A 25,308-nucleotide genomic window follows, 5' to 3' on the forward strand; every position below is an offset into this window, starting at 1 on the left:
CTAAAGCTATATTTGGGTAGAAAGTGTAACGTTCAGTGGGTCCAGCAGTTGGCCTTTCTGGTGGTCCAGCTTGTAAGTTCTTTGTAGCAGTTTTTTGGGGAACAAAATGCAAAATCATCACCAGAGTTCTTTGGCAACATTTCATATTAATGGAAGCATGATCTTATATAAAAAGTAACCCGAACAAGTCTGATGCTCATAATCAATGAGCATATGAGCAATTTTTTTGAAAATAAACTACATTAAGGATATTCTTGACAGTTTTGGTTTATTTACTGTATATTTGCTGTCCCACTATGTTTTGCTTTGTTATATTCCATTGTGATTTATGCAGGTAATGTTACATGATTTGTTTTTAATACCATCTAGGGAGAAGGCGACAATGGTCAGCTTTACTTACCTGGAAATTCTCAGCCTTACCCTATTTGTGGCACATCACACGGCTGCACAAGGAAATCCAAGCCATGACAACGCTCCATTGCTCAACTTCACCCAAAACATATACCACACGACTATTTATGAAAACTCTGCTCCGAAAACCTATGTTGTGAGTAGAGAGAAGATGGGTATTTACTTGAAGGACCCTGAATGGTCAATAAAGTATAGAATCATATCAGGAGACAGTACAGGTCTCTTTAAGACGGAAGAGTTGGTGGTTGGCGATTTTTGCTTCCTACGTATAAGAATGCGAAGTGGTAATACAGCTCTTCTGAACAGAGAGGTCAAAGACAATTATCAGCTGATCATTCGTGCATCTGAAAAGTCACTGCAGCATGAAGTACAAACTAAAGTCATAATTCGAATTTTGGACATGAATGACTTAAGGCCACTTTTTTCAACAACGTCTTACAGATTTACTGTAAATGAAGACGCTCCCCTTAAAACCGTTATTGGTAAAATAAGTGCTACAGATGCCGATTTGGGACAAAATGCCATGTTCTACTATACATTTAACACCAAGTCCCCATTCTTCTCTATTCATCCAACAAGTGGTTTGGTAATGTTGGTTCGACGACTGAATGCAACAGAGATTGCTGTCCATAGGCTCCAGATTTTAGCAGTTGACCGCATGAAAAAGATTTCAGAGGGGAATGGGTTTGGCAATGTGGCATCGTTAGAGGTTCTAGTACAGCCAGCACTTAAGAAACCTCCTCTCATATCTTCAGTAACAACAGCAATACCTGACTCATCAGATCAGCTGCTTTATGCCACAGTGACGATGGACCTGACAGATCCGGGATGCAGTATAGATTCTGTGGAAATTGTGGCTGGAGATCCATTAGGATATTTCAAAGTTGCACGGTCCTATGTGGGGAAAAATGAATTTACAGTAGTGTCTACGGCTCAGATTAATTGGTTGGAAAACCCACAAGGGTTTAATCTCAGTCTTCGTGCTAAAGACAAGAGCAAACCACCAGTATATTCTCCTGTGCAAATAATCCATATACCCCCTTGGAGGTATGCCCAAGCAAGATTTGAGCAAGATGTCTATAAGGTACAGCTAAATGAATGCTCTCCTCCTGGGACCTACGTTACTCTGGTAAAAACCGTCCCAATTGTTCCCACAGGTGGTTACCACTTCAGAATTCCTACAGACAAATTTAAAATCATCACTCAAACGGGATTAATCATCACCAGCAGGCAGATGGATATAAAGGACCAATCTCAGTTTCAGTTGGAGGTCTCTGCACTTAATGGACACATTTTTACAACTGTTCTTGTTGACCTTGTAGATTGTAATAATCATGCCCCAGTTTTCACACGATCTTCATTTCACGGCTCCTTCAATGAAAATAGCCCTATAGGAACAAAAGTCTTACAAGTAAGTGCCACTGATGCTGACCTGGAAGATAATGGTAAGGTCACTTACACATTGGTTAGTCCAAAAAATGCACCATTTAGTATAAATAAATTCTCTGGTGTTATTACAAGCAACAGAATTCTTGACTATGAGTTAACTCAAAGGATGTATCGCCTGCGAGTTTGGGCATCTGACTGGGGATCACCTTTTCAGAAACAAAGTGAAGTTTACGTCTCCATAATCCTTAACAATCTGAATGACAATTCACCAATGTTTGAAAAAGTGAACTGCAACATCAGCATTCCAAGAGACCTTCCAATTGGGGAAAAAGTGGTAGCTCTCTCAGCAGTAGATATAGATGAGCTTCAAAATATCCAATATGAGATCATATCCGGAAATGACCTACAAAAATTCAAAATAGAGCCTACCTCTGGAATAATTACAGTAAGGGGGGAATTTTATGGTCCACAACATCCAAAGATTTCATTTTACTCACTTGCTGTCACTGCCAGAGATGGGGAAAATGATGCAGAACCGACTATAGTTAATATCACCATTTCAAACGAGGGTTCTCCAGTCTCAGTGCAGTGTGAAGACACTGGAGTACTAAACAAAATAGCTGCAAATATGATAGATTCCTTCCAATTCCATTCTGAGGACCAAGACCTGGAGGAAGACACACCTTTTAACATCCACTTAATAAATAGTCACACTCCGTTATTTGATGACAGCTTCCCAATATCCATTGATGTGCTCGAAAATACTCCTGTCAACTCTTCAATTGTTCAGCTCACTGCCATTGACCTTGACACTGGTCTCAATGGCCAACTGATCTACGTAATCTCTGAGGGAAATGGGGATGGATGCTTTTCTATGAACATGGAAAATGGGAATTTGATTGTCTCCTCACCTCTAGACCGAGAAACTACCAGTTCCTACATTCTCAACATTACAGTCTATGATCTTGGCATCCCTCAGAGGTCCTCTTGGAAAATTTTAGCTGTTAATTTGTTAGATGTTAATGATAATGCCCCATATTTCCCACCATCTGGCTATTGTGTTACAATACTTGAGGATACTAAAGTAGGTAGTCTTGTCCTCAAAGTGAAAGCAGATGATCATGATATGGAGGACAACGGGAGAGTAACGTATACTCTTTTAACAGCCACAGATAAGTTTACAGTTGACAGTATGACCGGGGAATTAACCGTCAAGGGCCTACTGGACAGAGAGTTAATGCCAAAGTATAAACTCAAAATAGAAGCCAGAGATCAGCCTAAAGGTGATCATCAGTTAATTTCCACGACAGATGTGCTTGTTACATTGGAAGATGTCAATGACAATGCTCCATATTGCAGGCCTGTTACTGCTAATGTAAAAATTCCAGAAGATATTCCTTTAGGAACTGTTGTTTATTTTGTGGATGCAACAGACCCTGATGTTGGCCAAAATGGAGAAGTGTCGTACACTCTTATCAGTGACGAGCAAGGCATATTCAGAGTCGAAAAATTAACAGGGGCTTTGATCATAGAGAAAGAACTTGATTATGAGAAAAGGTCATTCTATAATTTGACGATAAGAGCTACTGATGCTGGCCTACCGTTCCCCCATTCCTCAGTGTGCCATGTGGAGGTTGATGTTCTAGATGTCAATGAGAACCTACAGGCACCAAACTTTCAATCCTTTGTATTCCATGGATCCCTTCCAGAAAGCTCTCCACCAGGAACTCCAGTCCTTTCAATTACAGCTCAGGATGGAGATAAAGGAAAAGATGGGGATATACGTTATTCAATCAGGGATGGAACAGACCTCTCAGTCTTCAGCATTGATGAAGAAACAGGTAAAGTGTTTCTTGGGTTTGACATACAAATGTGTCCAACTTACCAATGATTTTTTATATTTATTTTTTTTATAGAAAAGTTATAGTATGTTTTTAAATGTATTTGTATCATATTTCTTGGGAGATATTTCTTGAGGAAATATGTGTAACTTTCATGTAAAATCAACAAACAAAAATAAATAAATCACCCTAGCCATTTATAACTTTTAGGTACAATCCGCACTGAAGCTCCTCTGGATCGGGAATCTGTTTCCAGTTACTGGTTAACCATTTATGCTACAGATTTGGGTTCCGTTCCTCTTTTCTCTGTTGCTGAAGTTTACATTGAAGTTATTGACGTCAACGACAACATCCCCCAAATGTCAAAGGCTGTTTTCTATGCTTCTGTCATGGAGAATTCTCCATCAAATGTTTCAGTTCTTCAACTGGAAGCCTCAGATGCTGATTCGGCAGGAAAACTTTCTTTCTTCTTTTCCAATGGAAATAACCAAGGATTCTTCATGCTGAACCCATACACAGGTGAGCAAAACTGCTGAAAATGCAGCTCATTTTTACCATTTAACAACAGTTTTGAACTTTTTAATGAAACGTGTTATCGAATTCCCAGTCGTGTTCGTAAATATAGTTATTTCTAATCAAAATTTAGTTTTTTTTGCTACAATTTGTGCAATTCATGGGCTGGTAAATTAATGGTTAATAATATTCCTATGTGAAGGAACAGAAAATAAAAAAATATTCTTATAATGAGGATATTTTAAGTATAGCTGGCATATTTTATAATATGATAGGTAAGAAGGTATTATGAGAATTTGGCTTTATATGAGCGCTCCATGACTCCACCTTGACTAATCCATCTGATACCCACAATCCTTACCCAAACCACAAACTGATCCAGTGTGTATGGTGAAACAGATTAGCACAGTAACTGCTGAAAATTCTCTTTCTGCTTTCAGTGTTGCCCTAAATTACAGTTTAATGCTTTTGCGCCAATCTTTTTTTCATGAGAGCATAATTGCAGAACAAAAGGCTTCTTTAATAATGTATCCGAGGATTTAACTTTTCCATAATAGAGCTGCATTTTCTAGGAATCAAACACAAAACGTGTGGGGGCAGGCACTCACCGTACATGCTATATAAAGTATTAGCCAGGTCACTGTATTCATTACCATCATATACTATTGTTAGAAAAAATATTTAATGCACAGACCCTAGAAGGTTTTTTTTAAATACAGAGCAATAGGGATGTATTAAAACCTCAACGGTAAAGAATGAGAGCAGTCATCTTAATGTCCTGTTCTGTCGATTTGTATGCTTATTACTCAACACTAAGTGATCTCTCTCTCTCTCCTGTTGTTGCTGATTGCTGTTGATTGGTTGTGGCAGCCTTTATAAGGATGGGGTCAGGACATTTATTGGATATGCTAGTTCTGGCACACATGGACATGGCTTCAAAACTGGTTAAAAGTAAATAAAACTGGTAGTTTTAAGAAATGGATGTGATCGGCCCAGGACTGGACACCTGGCACGCCAGGCAAATGCCCTGTGGGCCACTGGCCAACAGCACCCAATACTCACCCAATCTGCCGCTTAATAATAAATCTGGTGTCAATAAACTATAATAGGAAATGCATAAATGCATTTTGGATAAGAGATCTCAAGTGTCTCTCTTGTCCCTAGTAACTGACCAGACAGCAGAGAATAACTTTTATGGTCAACCCTAGTGACATAGCCTTTAGATAAAGTGGACCTGGGTGCAATGACACATGGAATTCAAATTCTGCTCAGCACCTCTAGAACGGAGGTGCAATAATATTATTTAATCCACCATGGGAAGGCCAGTCATATTTTCTGTTTAAACATTTATTTTGTTTTGAGAAATTATGTGTCTTGTGTATAATGGAGCTGTAAAGATATACATCACGGCCTGTCATAATTGATTGCTCTCCTAACGCTATTTCACGTATTTTGTGTCCTTGCTTCAAAGTATATGGACACGGTTCTTTTGTAACCCATAAATATAGAACACAAGACCCAGCCTGTTGCTGCATTTGCCTCCCTACATAAATCCTTCTGGCTTTTGTTCCTAAAACACACATTGAAACTTCTCAGCATACCCTGTGCACTCCCTGGATTATCTTTGAGAACAAGCAGGAGGAGAGAGGAAAAGCGCTTTCAAAGAGAGTCGCAGAAAATATCATGTCAGACTGGCAAGCATTGTAAGGGATTAAGACGCAGGCATTATTTACATAGGGTTACCAGCTTTTCTGGAACAAAATACCAGTCTAGGTTTTTTTTCTGATGGGGCTTTTTTTTTACTGGCCTGTGTATTGACTGCCACGGAGATCATTTCTAGCAGACATATTTTTATAAGAAAATAAAATTTGCTAAAATTTTTAAGAAGGAACATAGGAGATTTAGTAATTGTCAATCAAATGTTGTGTGCCAAAACCAGTGCGTTGCAACAGTTCACAACTGGATCAAAGTGTCTTCTGAAGAAAAATGGAGTCTTTGTTTTGGTGGTACATGGCAAAAATCACCAACTGTCTGAACGATAAATGCTATCTATAGATTTTCTATTCAATCTAAATGCTGACCAAAGTACACGTGCAGTCTAAACATGGACAGGATTAGGTGTTCACACAATAGGTTCGTAAACAGACAAAACATAGCACAATGTCCATGGAAATCACCACAAACACCAATTTTCCTCTGCTGTGTAAGGGAAAATGGTATATAGCATCTTAAGGGGCTGGCGCTGGCCCTTAAAGTAAGCCTGGGCCCAGGATAGTTGCCCCTTTTGCCACGCAAGACGGTCCTGGTCCTGAAGCAGAAGGCAGTACTTAATGTTGAGTGATGTATTCTCTATAAAGGCATTATAGGACTTTTACTATTATTGTGGGAACTAAGTGGGTGTGGCATAGTCTCAGCCCCACCCACTCATCTGTTATGTATCAGTTTTGGCCTATACTCCACCGACTTCAAATACATTTATACATATATGACCTCCTTCTAGTTTTATTCATTGGTGGGAAATCGGTAATCATTGTAGTAAGGTAGATCAACAAAAGGAGAACTAGGAAAGAGCATTGGTTAATAATGCCCCCTGAACCACACAGTTTGCACAATTACACCTCATTGAAGAGTTTTTAAGCCAATCACTCGTTATTTCAGTGTGCAGACTGTTGTGAAAAGACCACCTTCCAAACTCTACACCAGCGTCCATATTTTGTACATACATGGGAACAACCTTGGTTATAAAAGGAATCAGGAAGTCAATGGCCAATTCTACAAGCCTTTTACATTTGTTTAAAGCCACGACAAAACAATGGACTCTACATCATGAGCCCACATGCACCATATTGGGGGGGGGACTACAAAGTTTTCTCCATTTCCCTCTACACCATGCCTATAGACTTGTCACACTTCTTAAATCTGAATGCTATGGTAAATAATATGCCAGTGGGGGAAATTACTTAAAAAGAAAAAAAAAAAGCTGGCAATGAAGACCCCCCCTCCCTACCTGAAACAGGTTTGGCCCAAAAAATTCCTGCCTTTCTTTTACAGGGGGGGGGGAGCTCAACAACCTGTGGTGAAAGGCTCTGCTTAACAAGGAACAATGCACAGCTGATGCTTGGACCTGTTCCGACACGAGAGCCGGCCTAGCGCTGATGAGTGGTTATTCACTCTTGCTGTAGGCAGAATGCTCCCCTCCCACACAGCTGTGTCCTTTCAAGACTCCATGTGTAATTTGTATGCGAATAGCGCTGGCTGCGTATCATGTTTGTATATGAATGCCACTTCCCGCAACAGCTCTATAGAAACGCCTGTGGCAAAAAAGCAGGAAAAGGGCCACTAGAATTTCCAACCTGACATAAAAGGTGGCCCGACGTATCGTTGATCTGGGTCTGTTTATGTTGTTTGTTTGGTTATTATTTGGTTTATAATCACTTCCTGGGCCATGGATTCTTTTATAAGGGTCCCTCGTTAAAGCATGCACTTGGTGATTTAAGGAGAAACGAACTGTTTAACTCACCAACTTCACTATGCATTATGAAGGACCAACCCTAATGAGCTTATCTTGCATGGGCCCAGTATAATGCATAATTTAATTGCTCAAATGAATTTGAAACTACTGGGAGTATTTGTGTCACTGTAGCCAGAACTACTAATAAGCTCTGTTCATTTTGTCTACAATAATACTCAAAAACAGAGCCCCCTAGATAACACGCTTATAGGAAATTCAACCTCATTCCTTGGTAGGAGGTGGGCTGAACGTTGGCAAATAATACCTCTATGTAGATCATCCATGCAACCCAGCGTGATCTTTTGATCTATCAATCAATCAATTAGAGCAATATAGATGCTTCAGCATATTACATTTACTATAAACGTTAAAAAAAAAGAGTAACATTAAGACATATTAATACAGAAGAGAAGATGGCCCACCCTCTTATGATTTTACAATCTATTAGATTAACTGCACAAAGTTTCTTGTTTATCTCCTCTTGGTTTGGCACCAAATATCTGAAAGTAAGATAACCAATTGATAATACCGAGCAAGGATCATTTAACCCACATGCAATGTGTTTAATTATCTAGGTTTGATCACAACCACAGCTCAACAGTTGGATCGAGAAAGTAAGGAAGAGCACATCCTTGAAGTGAGTAAATTCTTGTTGCTTTGGTTGAGAAGACACATTTTCAGTAGGATTGGTCCCTTGAAATATATTCTTTCTATGTTACAATAGTCAAAGTGAAGGGTGGCCAAGTGGCAATTTTGCCTTCCTGGGGATAGAAATAGTTTGGAAGGGGACCTTAGCATTTTAAGAGCCCTTTGGGTCTATTCATCAAAGGGAGTTGTGGTTTTAACTCCATAATTTATGAAGGACCAACCTCAGTGAGCTTCTGCTTCAGGACTTGGCTGGCCCTGTATAATGCATACTTAAATCAGTGAGATTTATTCCAAGTCTGCTTACACAATATGAATAGATAACTGAGAGAGTTGAAACTGCAACTTCCCTACGGTCATTACTCCAGATAAAGCTTTGCTTATACTAAAACATCCAATCATTAGAACCATTACCAACAATTAAAACCACTGGTTATGAGACTAACCTTTATTAATATCATTATCTATTTTTTATATTTGGTGGCATCGTATTTCACAGAGTTTAACAATAAGCAAACAGGACATAACACATAACATGGTGCACATCAAACAATAATTTGGACTTACAGAAACAAGGAAGTTAGGAAGGTTCAACTCAAACAAACCTACAGTCTGGAACTTTACAAACACCAGAACTGCTTTTTTATATGTATTGATTTTTTTCATTTTTATATACATCTTTGGCATCCATTCTTAGTGTTCCAATCAATTTAACATCTAAAATTAAATATTGCAATACAAGCTTCTCTTAAACTACACCTTAACAAAGTGTGGCCTGAATGGACCAAATGTATGACAGTAGTCAACATGCAGTTGTGTTCAAGGCCTTTCTAAACATACATACTGTTCCTTTTTCCTATTAAGGCTTAACATTGGGCCCACACAGTGTCTCCTCAGCTTACTAGAATGTTTTGTGTGTTGTGTTGTATCCTATAGGTCACAGTGTCTGATAATGGAACCCCACCGCTGCAGTCCATCTCTCGTGTAGTCATCCAAGTGCTCGATGTAAATGACAACCCTCCTACCTTCTCTCAGAAGCTATTTACTATTCAGCTTCCAGAACGTGAATCCTCAGAGGAGCCTGTTTCTATCTACAGACTGATAGCTATGGACAAGGACAAAGGAATTAATAGTCAAGTGACATACAGTATTACTGAATCTACAGGAGACATGTTCTCCATTCACCCCACCACTGGTGTCATCTCTTCTAAGGCATCTTTTCCAGCCGGAGAGTACACTATATTGACAGTAAGTAAAATGGTTGAGCGCAAGGACAATAATAAAAATTGGAGAGCTGGAAAAACATTAATGTATCCTATAGAACGATATCTCAAATAACTTCCCCCTATATTAACATTTCAATTTAAATGTCAAATACAGGTTAAAGCATCGGACAGTGGCAGCCCATCTCGATCTTCCACAGTAAGACTTCACGTGCAGTGGATACAAACACCAGAACCCTCAGATGAGCCGCTGGTGTTCGATGAACCCCATTTTTCTTTTCAAGTAATGGAAACGGATCCTGTTAATCACATGGTGGGGTTAATCAGCACGGAGTTCATCAGCAGTGAAATTTGGTTCCAAATTACAGGTGAGGTCCTGTTTATGACTATATTCTGGGGATCTCTGACGGAACAATCTCAAAAGTATGGCTGGGGATTGTTAAAACAAGATTGCAATGTGAAAACAGTTCTGTGGTGCCTCTTCACAGAATAAGTAACTGACGCCATCAGGGTCTAAATTGTAAGAGTGCCTCATTTGCAAAACCGCTGTTGCAGTTTTGTCCAATTTGGTTTAGTTTATTGCCCTCTGTCCTCAGGGAATGTCCTTAGACTGTCCCTACTAGTTATGCCGGTTCAGTTAGTATTGTCCATGTGGTTTTTTTTCTTAGAGTAGGTATGAGCCTTTGTGTTTTATTTGTTTAGTAGTCTAGTGCTTTTCTTTCTCCCTTATTGACATTAAATCCCTTTCCTTCTTGTGAAACACAATCATTGACAGCCTTAAGTGACACCTTGATGGTCAGTCTCCAGACCATAGTCGGCTGCTATGGTAGTTTAGCACTGTTAGACAAAACAGATATAGCCATGTTGGTTCAAGAGAAGATCGAGTCTTTAGTGAGGGTTTTAAACATCTTTTCGAAACATCTAACTTCAACTAAAGTCTCCAATGATGACCATGATTTTATTATCTCACAACAAGCAGAAAGTATCCCTAAGTGGCAAGCAAGGCATAATCTTTATCAAACTTTACTGATAATGCATGATAGGCTTTGGGTCTGGCAAGTATGGCACCATAAGTATTCTGGTTTATTCCCGACAAAGCCTCAAGGCAAAACGCGTTGGCCTGTAGGGAGGAATCTGGATTAGAATCTAAGAAAATGTGCGGCATGGACAGAGCCCACTGATCACTGTAGAGGGTTTTACAGAATTTCTGTTCCCATCTTGAAGGAGTTTTTCTTTAAAACTGTGATACTTTAGTTGAAGGATATAACATTATTTAGATGTTTGATCACTCGTAATGGTTCCTTTATGAGACTAAGATGTCCATCTCACATTTGTACCAGGAAAACACTGAAATAACGTACTGTGAGCGTTTCTTTTGACATGCATATTTGGTGTTATAGTGTTAATTACTATTTAATGATGTATAAATACTGTATGAGCTTGTATGTCTCTACTTAAGGTGGTGATGAGGACCTGGAGTTTGACATAGATAAAAGCACCGGGGGTCTGGTTATTGCTCGACCATTACAAGCAAGCAAGAAGCCAGCGTACACCCTCACTGTACAGGTCACAGACGGCACTAATACTGTCAGCACCCAGGTAATCTAATGTTTGCTGGATTCACGTTCAGAGAAGGAGCAAAGAAAGAGGGCAAAATTCACTAAGAGATTTTTTTTTCTTCCCCTCACTTTCTTCCAATACTTATGGGATCTTTAGATTTAAAAGTGAAGGAATGAGTTGAATGAGAGTTGTGTTTGTGTTTCAATAACCTTTTAAAAATGTATTCCAGATATTGTATCACAAGTGTAATCCTGCTGGGGGCCTACAAAAGAACAAAAACTGTACCATTGTATTATTTTATATATATAATACAAGCACAACACAGGATTACATCTGAGTAAAAGGTAGAACTCACATGGGTGTAATTTAAGGACTCTGCCCTCTTTAGAAACATAGAATAACCTCTTGCTGTTATAACTTAATGAAGAGAAAGTAGTACTCTGAAAATGTGGGTCCATGTTTATCTAACCTTAACGCGCATACATAAGACTTGGCCGTGCATGTGATGTTGGAGGGATTAGCCAGCCACATTAATGTTCCAAGAATCCAAATCAAAGTCAAATATTGCAAGTGTGTGTGCACATTCTCCGTGCTCCATTAAATCATTATACATTGACTACTTTGGTTAAACAAAGAGTCAATGCAAAACATTTATTTCAAGCCTAAATTTACTCTCTACATGCAATTAACATAAAATTTTCCCCCTTTTAGATTTTTCCTACGTGTTGATGTACTTTTGACTTTTTTTAAACTCACTCCTGTTTCTCATGTTTTTATTGGCCAGTTTCACATTGTGTGAATTTTTTATTGTGTGCTTTTTTAGCCTACTATAAGACTCTCATTCTATTCTTTATTATTCATTTGTTTTTGCATGTTCTCATATGTCCGTTCATTATCTTTTTTTCCTTTCCCGACTCTTTTATTACCGCTATTTCATTGAATGCTAACCCTTCTTTCTGACTTATTTTTAGATGTGTTTCTTTCTTTCTTTCCGTTGATCTCTTAATTTTATCTATCCCTCCCTTGTGTCTTTCCTCCCCTACTCTCACCCCTCTAAATCGTGTTTTATGCTACCTTCCAACCATTTTCTTTGCTAATTAATAATAGATCTTTTCTCTCTTCTCTTTTGCAACCAAATCCTTCACCGTTTTCATTTAGTCACATCAAAGAGCCAATATGACTCCATCATCAAGAACCTTATTATCACTATTAACATCATTATCATTAAATTATTTCATATAATGTTTATAAGTCACCAAATATCAAAACAGGAGGTGTTTGCTTAATAGTTATGATAACAAGTGCTTCCTTTATAAAAGTATATGAGCCATTCATTCTAAAGGCAGAATCTCTGATTTAAAAGATGACTGCTCTCCAAAATATAGTTTGGTTTATTGGAAGAAACCTCTCAAGAGCCTCTTATTACCCTTACAGGTTCACATCTCTGTCGTTCCATTAAACCGACACCGTCCAGAATTTTTACAAAGCCACTATGAGATTGAAGTCTCAGAGGATATGCAGCTCGGAGTGGAGGTGATTAAAATCAGTGCGACGGACAAAGACAGTGGAAGCAGACTAATTTACACCATCCAAGGTAGTGCTGACCCAAGGAGTTCAAAAATGTTTCGTCTCGACCCAAGTACCGGCATCCTTTATACAACAGAGACTTTGGATTATGAGTCAATGCCACTTCACATCTTGACTGTGATGGTATGTTTATTACCAAATAATTTATTTTCATTCAGGCCTTCATTCTTCTACCTATTCATACATTCCACTACCCCACTACAGAAAACTACACCTTAAAAGTTTATAAAATAAGAGGTTTTGAAGTTATATTGGAAAAGTCAATGGAACAGAATGAACAAGAGAAAATAGTTGGGAAGGGCTATCATTACATATTAGAATCTTAACACCTATCCGCACAAAAATAAAGATAATCTATACATACATAGTGAAAGGTTCTGGCTCCTGCTTCTCTGCAACAATGATTATGTCCTTTGTTTCTGTTTTAGGTACGGGACCAGGATGTTCCAATAAAACGAAATTTTGCTCGGGTCACCATCCATGTACAAGACAGTAATGACCACTCGCCTCATTTTATACGTTCATTATATGAAGTAAACCTACCAGATTCTTCCCCTGCTGGGAAAGAAGTGGTGCAGGTCCGAGCCACAGATAAAGACCAAGGGGATAACGCGAAAATTGAATACTTCATTCATTCAGGTGAGATGAACAAAAATGCACTGTTAAACATTGTATTCCAGCCACTGTAGCACAGTAGTCACAATTGTCTATGTGGTCTCCTTTTGTGTTCTCCATCCAGAAAAGTCATTACAGAGTAGAACCTCTTAAATTGATGCAGAACTATTATATATATATATATATATATATCTTTCTTAATCTTACTCATAAAACTGATAATACTTGGTTAGAGATCAGTTCATAGCTAAGTGCATCAAGAGCAACAAGAGAATCAAGAGTTTGTCAGGCTTGGTCCACAGGTCTTGAATGTCAATTGGCTCTTTAATTGCCTCAGGCTTGAAAGACAGATATTGATTGATGTACTTATGTACTGATCTATGTACGCTCATTTAATGAGTTCCTGATATCAATCACTGCCTGGGGAAGCTGAAGTTAAAAGTGTTTCAGCTTTTGATATTTTCAGGAGCTGTGCTCACCAATGGAATGCTTACAAATTGCATTTTTGTGTCATGAACACCAACAGACGAATGAGGAAATAATTTAGTACATTTTATTTAATGGCTTGTGTTCAAAAATAGAATTGATTATTGGTAAGTTGTTTTAGACTTTTTTTTGGATTTTAGATGTATTTCAGAATTTCTACAAATTCTTACATACCAAACCTTGCACAATATGTTGTTGTTGTTTTATCCACCAGGTAACACTGAAGGATATTTTGCCGTTGACAAATTCTCTGGTGTAATTACCCTAAGGAAACCGATGGAACAACCATCAAAGAATCGCTTCTCAATGATAATCACTGCCACAGACCATGGCACACCAGAACTTCAGGACATGGCTACCGTCAACGTTCATGTTAGGTCTTCTGACACTTCGCCTCCCAAATTTACATCTTTGGAATATGTTGTTGAACTCAGTGAATCAGTACCCATAGGTACTTATGTAACCTTAGTGTCTTCAAACAGCTGGTCTTCTATAAATTATGAAATCAGGGAAGGAAACACGGATGATGCCTTTTATATTAACTGCTATTCAGGTATTATATCCACCCAAAAGAAATTGGATTTTGAGACAATGTCATCTTATCAGCTTAAAGTGCGTGGTAACAGTTCCCTGGGCCATGCAAGTGAAACAACGGTATTTATTTATATTATTGATGAGAATGACAATCCTCCCATCTTCTCTCAGCCTCTGTATGTGGGGAAAATCAGTGAAGATGCAACAATAGGTAGCATGGTTACTCACCTAGACCTTAATCCACTGGTGATTCAAGCAACTGACAATGATACAGAAGCAAATGCCATACTGACCTATCAGATTCTTGACCCAGAGGTCCTCAAATACTTTAAGATCAACCCAAGTACAGGAACCATCTCAACAGTGGCTGAACTTGACTATGAACTGTACACAACTTACCATTTCCGTGTGTATGTACATGATGCAGGCTCACCAAGTTTATTTGCCTCCAAACCTGCCAAAGTCTCCATTCAGGTGACTGATGTCAATGATTCCCCTCCTAAATTTTTAAAAGATACTTATGAGTTCAATATTTATCTGCCTGTACACAAGGGCATGGAGATTCTGACAGTGACAGCCAAGGATCAAGATTCAGAAGTGAGCTACAGCATTTCAGAAGGTAACATGGACAATGTCTTCTCTGTTGATCAGATCAGTGGAGTTGTGACTGTGAACAATGGTTCAGCTCTGCAGACACCTAGAGTTCTGTCTATAAAAGCTTGGGATGGATTCTACTACGACACTACTACGGTGAAAATAAATGTTACCAAAACACAAGAAACCAACTTAAAATGTGGTACAAAGGACTACACTGCAGAGGTGATTGAAAATGATACTAGTGTCAAGTTTTTGGAAATGGTGGATGTATTTGGAGTTCAACTTAATGAACCAGTTTCCTTCGCCATTCTTACACATATGGACATTTTTCAAATAGGTAGTTCTTCTGGAGTGCTGCAAACAAAAGGTTTCCCATTTGATAGAGAGGAACAATACAAATATGACGTAATAATTGAAATAAGAGACAGTCGAAAGCCGCCCCGCATTGCACAGTGTAAAGTTGAAGTCTATGTGGAAGATATCAATGATAATGCACCAGAGTTCCTAAATACGCCATATTATACTCCTGTAGAGGATGGTTTAGAACCTGGAGATGTCATATTCCAAGTTTCTGCTATTGACAAAGATGCTGGAAGGAACAGTGCTATACAATACTGGCTGATGGAAGATTATAAGTATTTTAGGATTGACCCAAAACTGGGAGATATTATTCTGAAACAGCCCTTTGATTATGAAGCACTGAATCAGTATGTTCTAAGAGTAGGGGCCAAAGACAACGGATTGCCATTTTTGCAGGTGGAACAAGAAGTAGTAGTAATTGTAAGAAATAAGTCTCACCCGACATTCCAAAGCCTTTACTACACTGTCACAGTGCCAGAAGATGTACCAATTTACACTCCAATTTTGCACATTCAGGCCCGAAGCCCCGAGGGTTTCCGTGTAATTTACAATATTGTGGAGAATGAGGCTCTTGTTTTGTTTAGCATTGACTTTAAGACAGGGGCCCTTAGCACAGCTGGGCAACTGGATTATGAATCTAAAGCAAAGCATACCTTAACGGTAAGAGCCACTGATACAGCTCTAGGATTCTATTCTGAAGCAAGAGTTTTAATCAATGTGGAAGACGTTAATGATCATCCACCAACTTTCTCGAAGATGGTCTATTTCAGCAATGTAATCGAAAAACTACCCCCTTACAAAAAAGTAATTCAAGTACAGGCTTCTGATCAAGACTCAGGTAAAAACCAAGAAGTGTCTTATTACATTGTAGGAAATAGCACCAACGGCACTCACGAGTTCTTCCATATTGACTCTAAAACTGGAGAAATAACCACAACACAAGAGCTTGATTACGAGCTAAGGAATCAATTCCAGTTCAAAGTTAGGGCAATTGATAACGGATTGCCACCTTTGCATACAGATGCTTTGGTAATTATTAATGTCTCAGATGTGAATGACAATCCACCCGAATTTAGGCAACTGCAGTACAAAACCAATGTAAGTGAACTGGCCAACTGTGGACACATTGTTATAAAGGTCCAGGCAGTTGACAAAGACAGCATAGATGCTGGGAAGCTGAATTATATTATTCTCTCTGGTAACAATCACCGTCATTTTACCATCAACAAAACATCTGGAATCATCTCGCTCTCGAACCTTTGTAGGAACAGTTTTGACTTGTCGTACCACCTTCAGGTCTCAGCTTCAGATGGGGTCTACAGGGCCACAGTACCTGTTTATATCAACATTACCCATGCAAATAAACATAGCCCATCTTTTCAGCAGGACATGTATGAGGTGGAGCTAGCTGAAAATGCAGAAATTGGTACAAAAGTAATAGAGGTACTAGCACTCGATCCTGACGATGGCCCTTATGGAACTGTAAATTACACTATAATTAACAGGTTGGCGTCTGATAAGTTTTCAATTGATGATAAAGGGCATATTACCACACTGATGAAACTTGATCGTGAGAATGCAACTGAGAGGGTTATAGCAATCAAGGTTATGGGCCAAGATGGTGGAGGTAGGGCAGCTTTTTGCACCGTAAAGATCATCTTGACAGATGAAAATGATAACCCTCCTCAATTTACAGCCACGCAGTACACATTGTCTGTCCAGTCTAACCTAAGCAAAGGAACCCCTATCATCCAAGTTGTTGCCTATGATCCCGATGAAGGACCTAATGCAGATGTCACATACTCTGTTGAAACATCTGATGATGATCTTGTTCACATAAATCCTTCTAATGGGGTTATCATGGCCAAGGACAGTCTTTTAGGGTTAGAGAACCAGGTCATTGCTTTCACAGTTATAGCCAAGGACAGTGCACCCCCTCATTGGAGCTCTATTGTCCCTGTCCATCTCCAAATTGTGCCAACAGAAACCCCTTTGCCGAGATTTTCAGAGCCGCTCTATAGTTTCACTGCACCTGAAGATCTGCCTACGGGCTCAGAGATAGGATTGGTCAAAGCAATGGCAGTCGAGCCAGTCATCTATAGCTTGGTAGAAGGAACCACTCCTGAAAGCAACAAAGATGGTGTATTTACCTTAGATAAGCACACAGGAGCCTTAACTGTTAAAAAAGGTGTAGATCATGAAAAAACAAAGTGGTACCTAATTGACGTGCAGGCTAATTGTCCTCATTTGGGGAAAGAGCTGGTATCCCTGGTGTCTGTAAGCATTCATGTCAAGGACATTAATGACAATAAGCCAGTTTTTGAGGCAGATGTATATCGAACCACACTTACAGAGAATATGCCTGCCGGAACCACGGTGATACAAGTCACTGCTAATGACCAAGACACTGGGAACGATGGCATGGTGACATATAGCTTGAAAGCAGAAACCGGTGAGATCCACCAGTTATTCACCATTGACAGTGAGAATGGATGGATTTCAACACTCAGAGAGCTGGACTGTGAGAAACAAAACGTCTATCAGTTTTATGTAGTGGCCTCTGACCAAGGCAGGAAGATCCGTTTGTCTTCAGAAGTCCTGGTAGAAGTGACAGTGACTGATGAGAATGATAACCCTCCCTGCTTCACCTCTCATGTCTACAAAGGCTCTGTGGCAGAAAACAACCCCGCGGGGCAAATCATAGCTACTCTGAGAACATGGGACAATGACATATCTGAAAGCAACAGAAAAGTCACATGCTACATCACAGGTAAGAGCTTCTTACCTTCCAATTCATACTTAAAGTGAGAATTAAAACTCTTTTGTACTTTTAAATGTAAAAGAAGTATTACAATATATAGTAATACATTTTTTAGGATAACATTTCATGTCATTTTAAGCTTTTCGCATAAAATGGGGAGGTCCATACTCTCAAAAACCTTGTAGTAAAGACATTCTAAAATTCTATTTTTTTTATTTATGACACAAAACTAATAACATTAACCTCAAGAATGCACTATTAAACATAACACAGCTACACGATACACAAAACATTTAAAATAATTTGAATGATTTGATATTTTTGCAGCCACAGTCCTAGAGTGCCGTCTAATAATGTCCCTAGCTGGACATTATGTGAAAGAGCCTAGTATTGTATTTTAACAATGATGAATGTGGGCCTGACACCTCCCAAACAATTGCTTTAATTGTCAAAACATTCTTGTTGGATGAATGGTTTGTCAAGGTTTAAGATTTATTTAATTATACATTTGCACCAAACCTTTCCGTTCTTTTGCTTAGAATTCAGCTTTTACTTATTTTCATAATTGTTCATTTCTTAACACTGTTACCACTAGAATATTAAGGTAAATGTAATTTAATATATATATTTATGCCCATGTTCTAGACGGAGACCCTTTAGGCCAGTTCAGTATTAATGAAGTAGGGGATCAATGGATTATCTCCTCAAAAAAGCCATTGGATAGAGAAGAAACGGAGAAACACCTTCTGAAGGTGACAGCATCTGATGGCAAATTTCAAGCCACATCGGAAGTTGAAATTACAGTTCTTGACATTAATGACAACAGCCCACAGTGTCAACAGGTACATGAATTCTAGAACACTACTACTTGATATCAATTAGCTCATGGCATGAAATGTGGCTTCTCAGTAATCCTTTGAGCCAGTGTCTGTAGGAGCAAAAGATGTAGAAGATGCAGAATCATAATTCAGAGTTCTGATTCCAAATAGGTTCCACAGTACAACTTCAGTTTGCTTATTTGTTCTGTATAGTCACCAACATGTTGTTTAGTTAATATTTCTCCAGTAGAACATGGAGGTTAACCAATTATCTGAGAAGGCTTCAATTATAAGAAAAAAGGCTATCGTGGTTAGCAGACATTATTTACGTATGTTTTTTCAGCATTGTGTCTGATGTGGTTCCACCAGCAGGCAGAAAACTATTGCAATGTATTATCTCCATCTCTCAGACAAGGATCAGACGGCTACTTTCATGTTTGTTTTCATGAAGTACGGTTACGGTTGTGCTCCTTTTCTTAGCATGGAAGAGACAGGCAATTTTGTTAAAGACCATCCAAAAATAGAACCAGCGTTGCTAAAACAGTGATCATTCAGCTTGGTTGGGATCTCACATTCTTGCTATGGTTGAATGGTTAGAAATGCAAGATGCTAAAATAAACTTTCTCTTATTAGATTCGCTACACAGCAACAGTTTCAGAAGATGCCCTTCCTGGCCTCTTTATCCTTAAAATATCAGCTAAGGACCCTGACGTTGGCAATAATGCTCAGATATTGTACACTCTTCATGGTCTTGGGGATAACCAATTCCGACTGGATCCTCATACAGGTGAGATTATATGTTATCCAATCCAATCATAGTTCATTGGATATTTATGTTTATATTTAGAGAAACCATTAACTTGGCTAGTTTATGCTTATATTAATTTGAAGGTTTAGTTACATAAACAAACCAAATGACATGTTAGAGAATAGTTTAGCTAGCCCTCCATTTGTTTCAATGTTCATCAAAATTAAATCAGCAAACTGTTACTTCTGAAGGCGGTCAGTTTTAGACTTATTTATGTTGTCATAGTTTGATCATCCATATCTGTTTATGCTCTTGGATAAATAAGTCTTAAATGCCCTTGGTCACCATTATCTTTGCTTGTGTTTTGCTCTGTTAATCCAAACATCATCTTGGGACCCCTTGTTTGTTACGCAGGTGAGCTCACAACGTTAGCTCCATTAGATCGAGAGGAGAAAGCGTCTTACAACTTGGTTGCAAAGGCTACTGATGGAGGAGGACTCTCGTGCCAAGTGGATATAACCCTAAATCTTGAAGATGTCAATGATAATGGTCCTGTATTCTCCATGACACACTATGCTGTGACTGTTTTTGATAACACCACTGTGAAAACACCCATAGCAGTCATTTTTGCTAGAGATCCTGATGAAGGTAGAGTATTACATCTATAACAATATTCAATGTTCTGTCAATAAGTAACATATTTAAAAATTTATTTAACCAATTTGTTAAGGACAGATTAATATATGTAAAGTTCTGTTTCACTTTTCAGGATCAAATTCTGAAGTCTTGTATTCCCTTCCAAATTCTGCCAATGGGCTTTTCTCAATCGAAGAAACCACTGGAGTTACTCGTCTGGAAAAGCCATTAGAAGACATAGAAGACACGGTCATTGATTTGACCACCTGTGCAACAGATAGAGGTTCCCCGCGTCCACTTTCAACATGCACGACCATTACAGTATCTGTGGTGGCTCTTAGTTACTACCGTTCTGTGTTTGGAAGTCCTGAAAAGGTCATAGTGGTGCCAGAAGACAAAGCTGTTGGGTCCATATTGATGGACTTGCTTGAACTTATCGAGGACAACGATGACAACCTAATGCTGAAATACGAAATCTTGAACGGAAATGAAGATGGGATCTTCCGCCTCACTCCTGATACAGGTAAAGACATTTCCAGGTTCAAAGCACAATTAGGTTTCAGTTTAAAGTGAAGGTAATGCTTAAGAACTTCAACTTCAAAAAATATTAGGAACCATGACCATAAAATACTGGAATGGAATCTTCATGTCTTATGGTTTTGCCCCATTGGTTCATGGGAAACAGAAATCATGGATACATCATTATAAGCTATTTACAGTAGCAGAAGGTTCTTGTCTGGGCTCAGTAAAATACTCTTCAAAAATATCTCTCGGATTATAAATAAATAATTTTCCCTTGTATTTAATACATTAAAAAAATGGGACACATTAATTTAAAAAATGAAAACAAGACTCAAAAATAGCCATTTGGCAAATGCATGGTGGGTAAGTGTAAAAGTTCTAAAAAATATAGTTGAAAAGTAAGAGTGGGTCAGTGTAATATGTGACACTTTATAAACGTACAATGTGTTTTTCCTTTTAAAGGGACATTGTCCTTGATTGGAAATCTGGATTATGAAGTACATCAGCAGTACTTCCTGTCGGTAGAAGGTACCAGGAGCAGTTTTCCTCCCCTCAGCGATGTCACTGTTGTTGTCATCAATGTCACAGATGTCAATGACAATGAGCCTATCTTCAACCAGGAAGGATATGAAGCTGAGATTAGTGAAGACTCTGTGGTTGGAGACCTTGTTCTTGTGGTGAGTTATGGGTTGTTTAATGTTCAATTCAACCAGTTCCTTCAAATGCTACTGGGTTACAACTCCAGAGGCCGTATTTTGGGTGCTCGGGGTTGTCCTTCAAAATGTGATGGATAGTTTTCTGGCTTTTGGTCTATTGTTAATTAATAACGTTCTTTCTGACTGTATCTTCAAGGTTTCGGCTGTTGATCAAGATGGCCCCAGCAACAATAAGGTCACATACACTATAGTTAAAGGAGATCCACTTGGTCATTTTTCGATACACCCAGAACGAGGAGAAATTCGCGTTTTGAGTATCCTGGATAGAGAAAAGGTGAGTTTCACAAGTTTTTGACCATTCCTATCACCCCAGCATTCCATTACAGTACAATAACTTTAAATACTGGACACCAGAAAAGTTAAGCCAGAAAAGCCATTCCACGCATGTCATAAATATGAAATGATGGTCAAATAAGTATCTTTTAAATCGTTTCACGGCATTGCATAAGGCTGTGCTTAAATATGAACATGATCATTAAGTTTGGATATATTATTGAGTACATGTTATTACACACCACTCTTACTCTTTACTTATACCTTCCTCAACATCATGTTTTTTAGACATCTACCTACTCTGTAGTAGTTCGTGCTACAGACAATGGTGTGCCAGCGCATATCACTGAAGTGACAGCCAGAATCCAGGTGTCCGATGTGAATGACAACAAACCCATTTTCCTGCAATCCAACTATACCCTCGTAGTTCAGGTATGCTGCACATAATGTTTAACCGGCGGCTTATTTCTCATTATTGCTACGGATGGATATTTGTAAAAATCAGCTTATTCTTTAACGCAGGATGGATCACCTATTGGAACCAGTCTGACAAAATTCATAGTGACAGATAGGGATTCTCCCAGACATGGTCCTCCGTTCCGTTTTCAAATTTTGTCGGGAAATGAAAGGGACATTTTCCATGTAAGTTCGGATGGTCTTCTCTCTACCACCTCCGTCCTAAGCAGAAGTCTAAAGGAGAAGTATCAACTACAGGTCCAGGTAATTCAGGAATATTTTGGGCACCTGATGTAACTTGTGGGTAGATTCTGCTGTATATCCTTTTATCCTAGCTTTTTATGCATTTAAATGCATAAAAAATTAATTATTCTTTGTCATTCCTAGGTTTCGGACAGTGGCATTCCACATCTCTCTTCTACCACCTTTGCCACCATTCAAGTCATTGACAGGAGCCGATACGCTCCTTCTGTCGTGCCTTTGGAGATTTATATCACCACCAGCGAGGCTACTTTCCAAGGGAGCGTATTAGGCAAGCTCCATGCTACAGATAGAGATCCCCACGATACGCTCATGTATAGCTTGGCTGAGGAGAAACTGAAAAGAGGTCTTTTTTCGGTGGGAATTTCAGATGGCAAAGTGATTGCACTCGAAAGTCTTCGCCAAGGAGATTACTATTTTAACGTCACTGTCAGCGATGGAACGTTTTCATCCACAGCACCGGTCCATATTTATGTGTGGTGTTTTAGTGAAGAGGAGCTTGAGAAGTCACTGGTCTTGAGGTTCCTTGATGTCGCCCCTGAGGAATTCATCGGTGATCACTGGCGTAGCTTGCAAAGATTCCTTGGGAACCTTCTTAAAGTAGACAGACAGCAAATTCAAATGGCCAGTCTACAAAATGATGAGGAATCCTCTGCTTTGGACATTCTTTTGGTAGCAGGAACAGCTAAGACCTCACTCTACAGTCCCCGGGATCTGGCAGATAGAATCGCTGGATCTTCGCATGAACTTGGACAGTCGGTGGGATTACAGATTAAGAAAATGTTTCATCTGCCCTGCCAGGGCCTGCAATGCAAAAGCCGCACATGCAAGGAAATCATAGAGCTAGACTCCTCTGTATTATCATCATATAGCACTGCCAGGATCAGCGTTATTACTCCACGACACACACTACAACAAGTATGCAATTGCAACAGTAAGTTTATTTTTTAATACATTGCTGATGCACGATAACCAAGAATGGAGAATATTGTACTTATATTGTAACTGATTAACTAAATACTTGGAATATATCTGGACTTTTCTGGACTTTTTGTTTTAATACTTGTAACTATATTTTGCTATCACCTGAGTGATTCAGGAACATCACGGTAGATATGAAATACACACATTTCTTATTTATTTATTGAATGCACAGTGCGGTTCTTTAGAGATTTTCCTGATGGCGTCTTCTTTTCCCACCTAGATTCTGCGATGAGGTTTGATGGGCAAAGCTTCTTGCAGTACCACCGTGATGGAGACAGCAACATGAAGGTTCAGTTTCGTCTGAAGACACACCAGGCTTACTCCGTTTTGGTATTCAGTAACGGAACAGCAACCACTATGCTTGAGGTAACCCCGGTGGAGCGAGATTTACTTGAATAGATGCATTTAATTTTGTGTTGAGGGGAAATTAATTCTATTAGTTATTTAAGACATGGGAGATTGGAAATCCAGAAGGAAATTATTCTTCTATTATGCTCCTTGATTTGATAAATCACAGTAATAGCAGACACTGTGTAATTTCGAGTGTTGCCGAGTTGACAATGTGCCCATTAGAGGATTAGCCAATTTGCAGATTTTTAAAGTACTATTCAGGTTCAAATATTCCTTTTATACATTCAGCATTGTGATCTGTTTGGCATTAACTAATACTGGCATCCTGAATGTCCAGTCGTGTGGCCAATATCCCCTTCATCTTCTTTCAGGGGGCACGAGACCCTGCTATCACTCTAACAGTAGCTTTCTTAAATAGATACAACTTAATTCTAAATCAGTAGAAGACGCTAAGTACTCTTTGAGAGACGAAAGCTGGCAGTTTTGCCCTAATGCCTATTCATTTCTTACTTGCTGCCGTTGGTAAGACACACTGAGCAGAGACACTTGGAAATTAATTCTGTAACGTAATACCGAGTCGCTCCTTCACCCCGCTGCTTGATCTTTCTCTTCCTGCCAAATTCCTCTTTAAAAGCAGTTGCCAAGTTTAGAATTCACCTAGTTTTATCTATTTCTTACCTCCGGTTGCACTTGGATAGGGATTTTGTTCAAGGCTTTACCCTTTGTGCACCACTATCTGACTTTGTGCTTAAGGTGTGGGGAATTAATAAAAGTGAATAACATATAAAAAAATACTGTAAGAAACCATGGACGGCTAAATGTAAAATCAGATAAGTAAATCTAACTTCAAGATATAATCCTCTGCAGTGTATTATGTGCAAATTCATTTGGAGTCCTTTGTCTTGTATTCAACGACCCTTTATGCAAATGAATGCATGTTGCATTTCACACAGCTACCTCATTACCGTATCTAAAGAGCATATAATTAACCCGGGCCAACTTTTAGGTCCCTTCTGCAAGCCTGGGCTAAACCTTTGTTTGGCTGACAAAATCAATTTAACCCTCAAAGTACCTGGAGTTGTCCACTGTATTTAAAAAACAAAGCAATGCTTTGCTCACACCGCTGGTGATAAGGGGGGGATGTGCAGGAATCATACAATTGTTGGGAGGTTCCCGTAGCCCCTTGGAGGCTTCAGTGGGTCCACCTTGTAGGCTTTGGTCATGGAGGTAAGGAAGGAGCTGCGTATCCCACCGTCGGGAGTGAAACCCCAGGAATGAGAAGTTTGGGGACCTACTATCCACTGTGGCCTTATACATTTAAGGACTTTGATCACCATTTTTTCATTGATGACCACAAAGCACGAGGCACCTCAGAAAAGAAAAAAAATAATAAGATGTTGTACCATAGATCTTTCGCTCGTCCCCGGTCCTACATTTTATAGTTGTGTACACTAGATAAACTTGTGTAATGCTGTTTACAAAACTAGCGAGAAGTCAACTTCACTCCCCC

The 25,308-nt window shown here is 39.0% G+C and overlaps 1 protein-coding gene across 1 annotated transcript in view; it reads left to right on the forward strand.

Annotated features, from left to right (window-relative positions):
- The first annotated feature begins 382 nt into the window (after nucleotides 1-382).
- LOC149287323 (protocadherin Fat 2-like) overlaps nucleotides 383-25,308 on the forward strand; it is a 30,782-nt gene continuing 5,856 nt past the window's right edge. Inside the window, exons 1-19 of the mRNA XM_089493025.1 lie at nucleotides 383-3,641; nucleotides 3,852-4,160; nucleotides 8,241-8,302; nucleotides 9,247-9,558; nucleotides 9,691-9,901; nucleotides 10,993-11,132; nucleotides 12,528-12,803; nucleotides 13,109-13,319; nucleotides 13,996-18,042; nucleotides 18,679-18,875; nucleotides 19,485-19,638; nucleotides 20,014-20,247; nucleotides 20,369-20,758; nucleotides 21,220-21,434; nucleotides 21,610-21,747; nucleotides 22,035-22,178; nucleotides 22,269-22,466; nucleotides 22,590-23,397; nucleotides 23,668-23,813. Coding sequence (XP_089349151.1) covers nucleotides 383-3,641; nucleotides 3,852-4,160; nucleotides 8,241-8,302; nucleotides 9,247-9,558; nucleotides 9,691-9,901; nucleotides 10,993-11,132; nucleotides 12,528-12,803; nucleotides 13,109-13,319; nucleotides 13,996-18,042; nucleotides 18,679-18,875; nucleotides 19,485-19,638; nucleotides 20,014-20,247; nucleotides 20,369-20,758; nucleotides 21,220-21,434; nucleotides 21,610-21,747; nucleotides 22,035-22,178; nucleotides 22,269-22,466; nucleotides 22,590-23,397; nucleotides 23,668-23,813 — 11,451 coding nt within the window. The remainder of the gene's footprint in view (nucleotides 3,642-3,851; nucleotides 4,161-8,240; nucleotides 8,303-9,246; nucleotides 9,559-9,690; nucleotides 9,902-10,992; nucleotides 11,133-12,527; nucleotides 12,804-13,108; nucleotides 13,320-13,995; nucleotides 18,043-18,678; nucleotides 18,876-19,484; nucleotides 19,639-20,013; nucleotides 20,248-20,368; nucleotides 20,759-21,219; nucleotides 21,435-21,609; nucleotides 21,748-22,034; nucleotides 22,179-22,268; nucleotides 22,467-22,589; nucleotides 23,398-23,667; nucleotides 23,814-25,308) is intronic.

The sequence above is a fragment of the Sceloporus occidentalis genome, unplaced genomic scaffold, assembly GCF_023333645.1.
Source record: "Sceloporus occidentalis isolate IW3139 unplaced genomic scaffold, rSceOcc1.0.p SCAF_62, whole genome shotgun sequence".
Taxonomy (NCBI): Eukaryota; Metazoa; Chordata; class Lepidosauria; order Squamata; family Phrynosomatidae; genus Sceloporus; species Sceloporus occidentalis.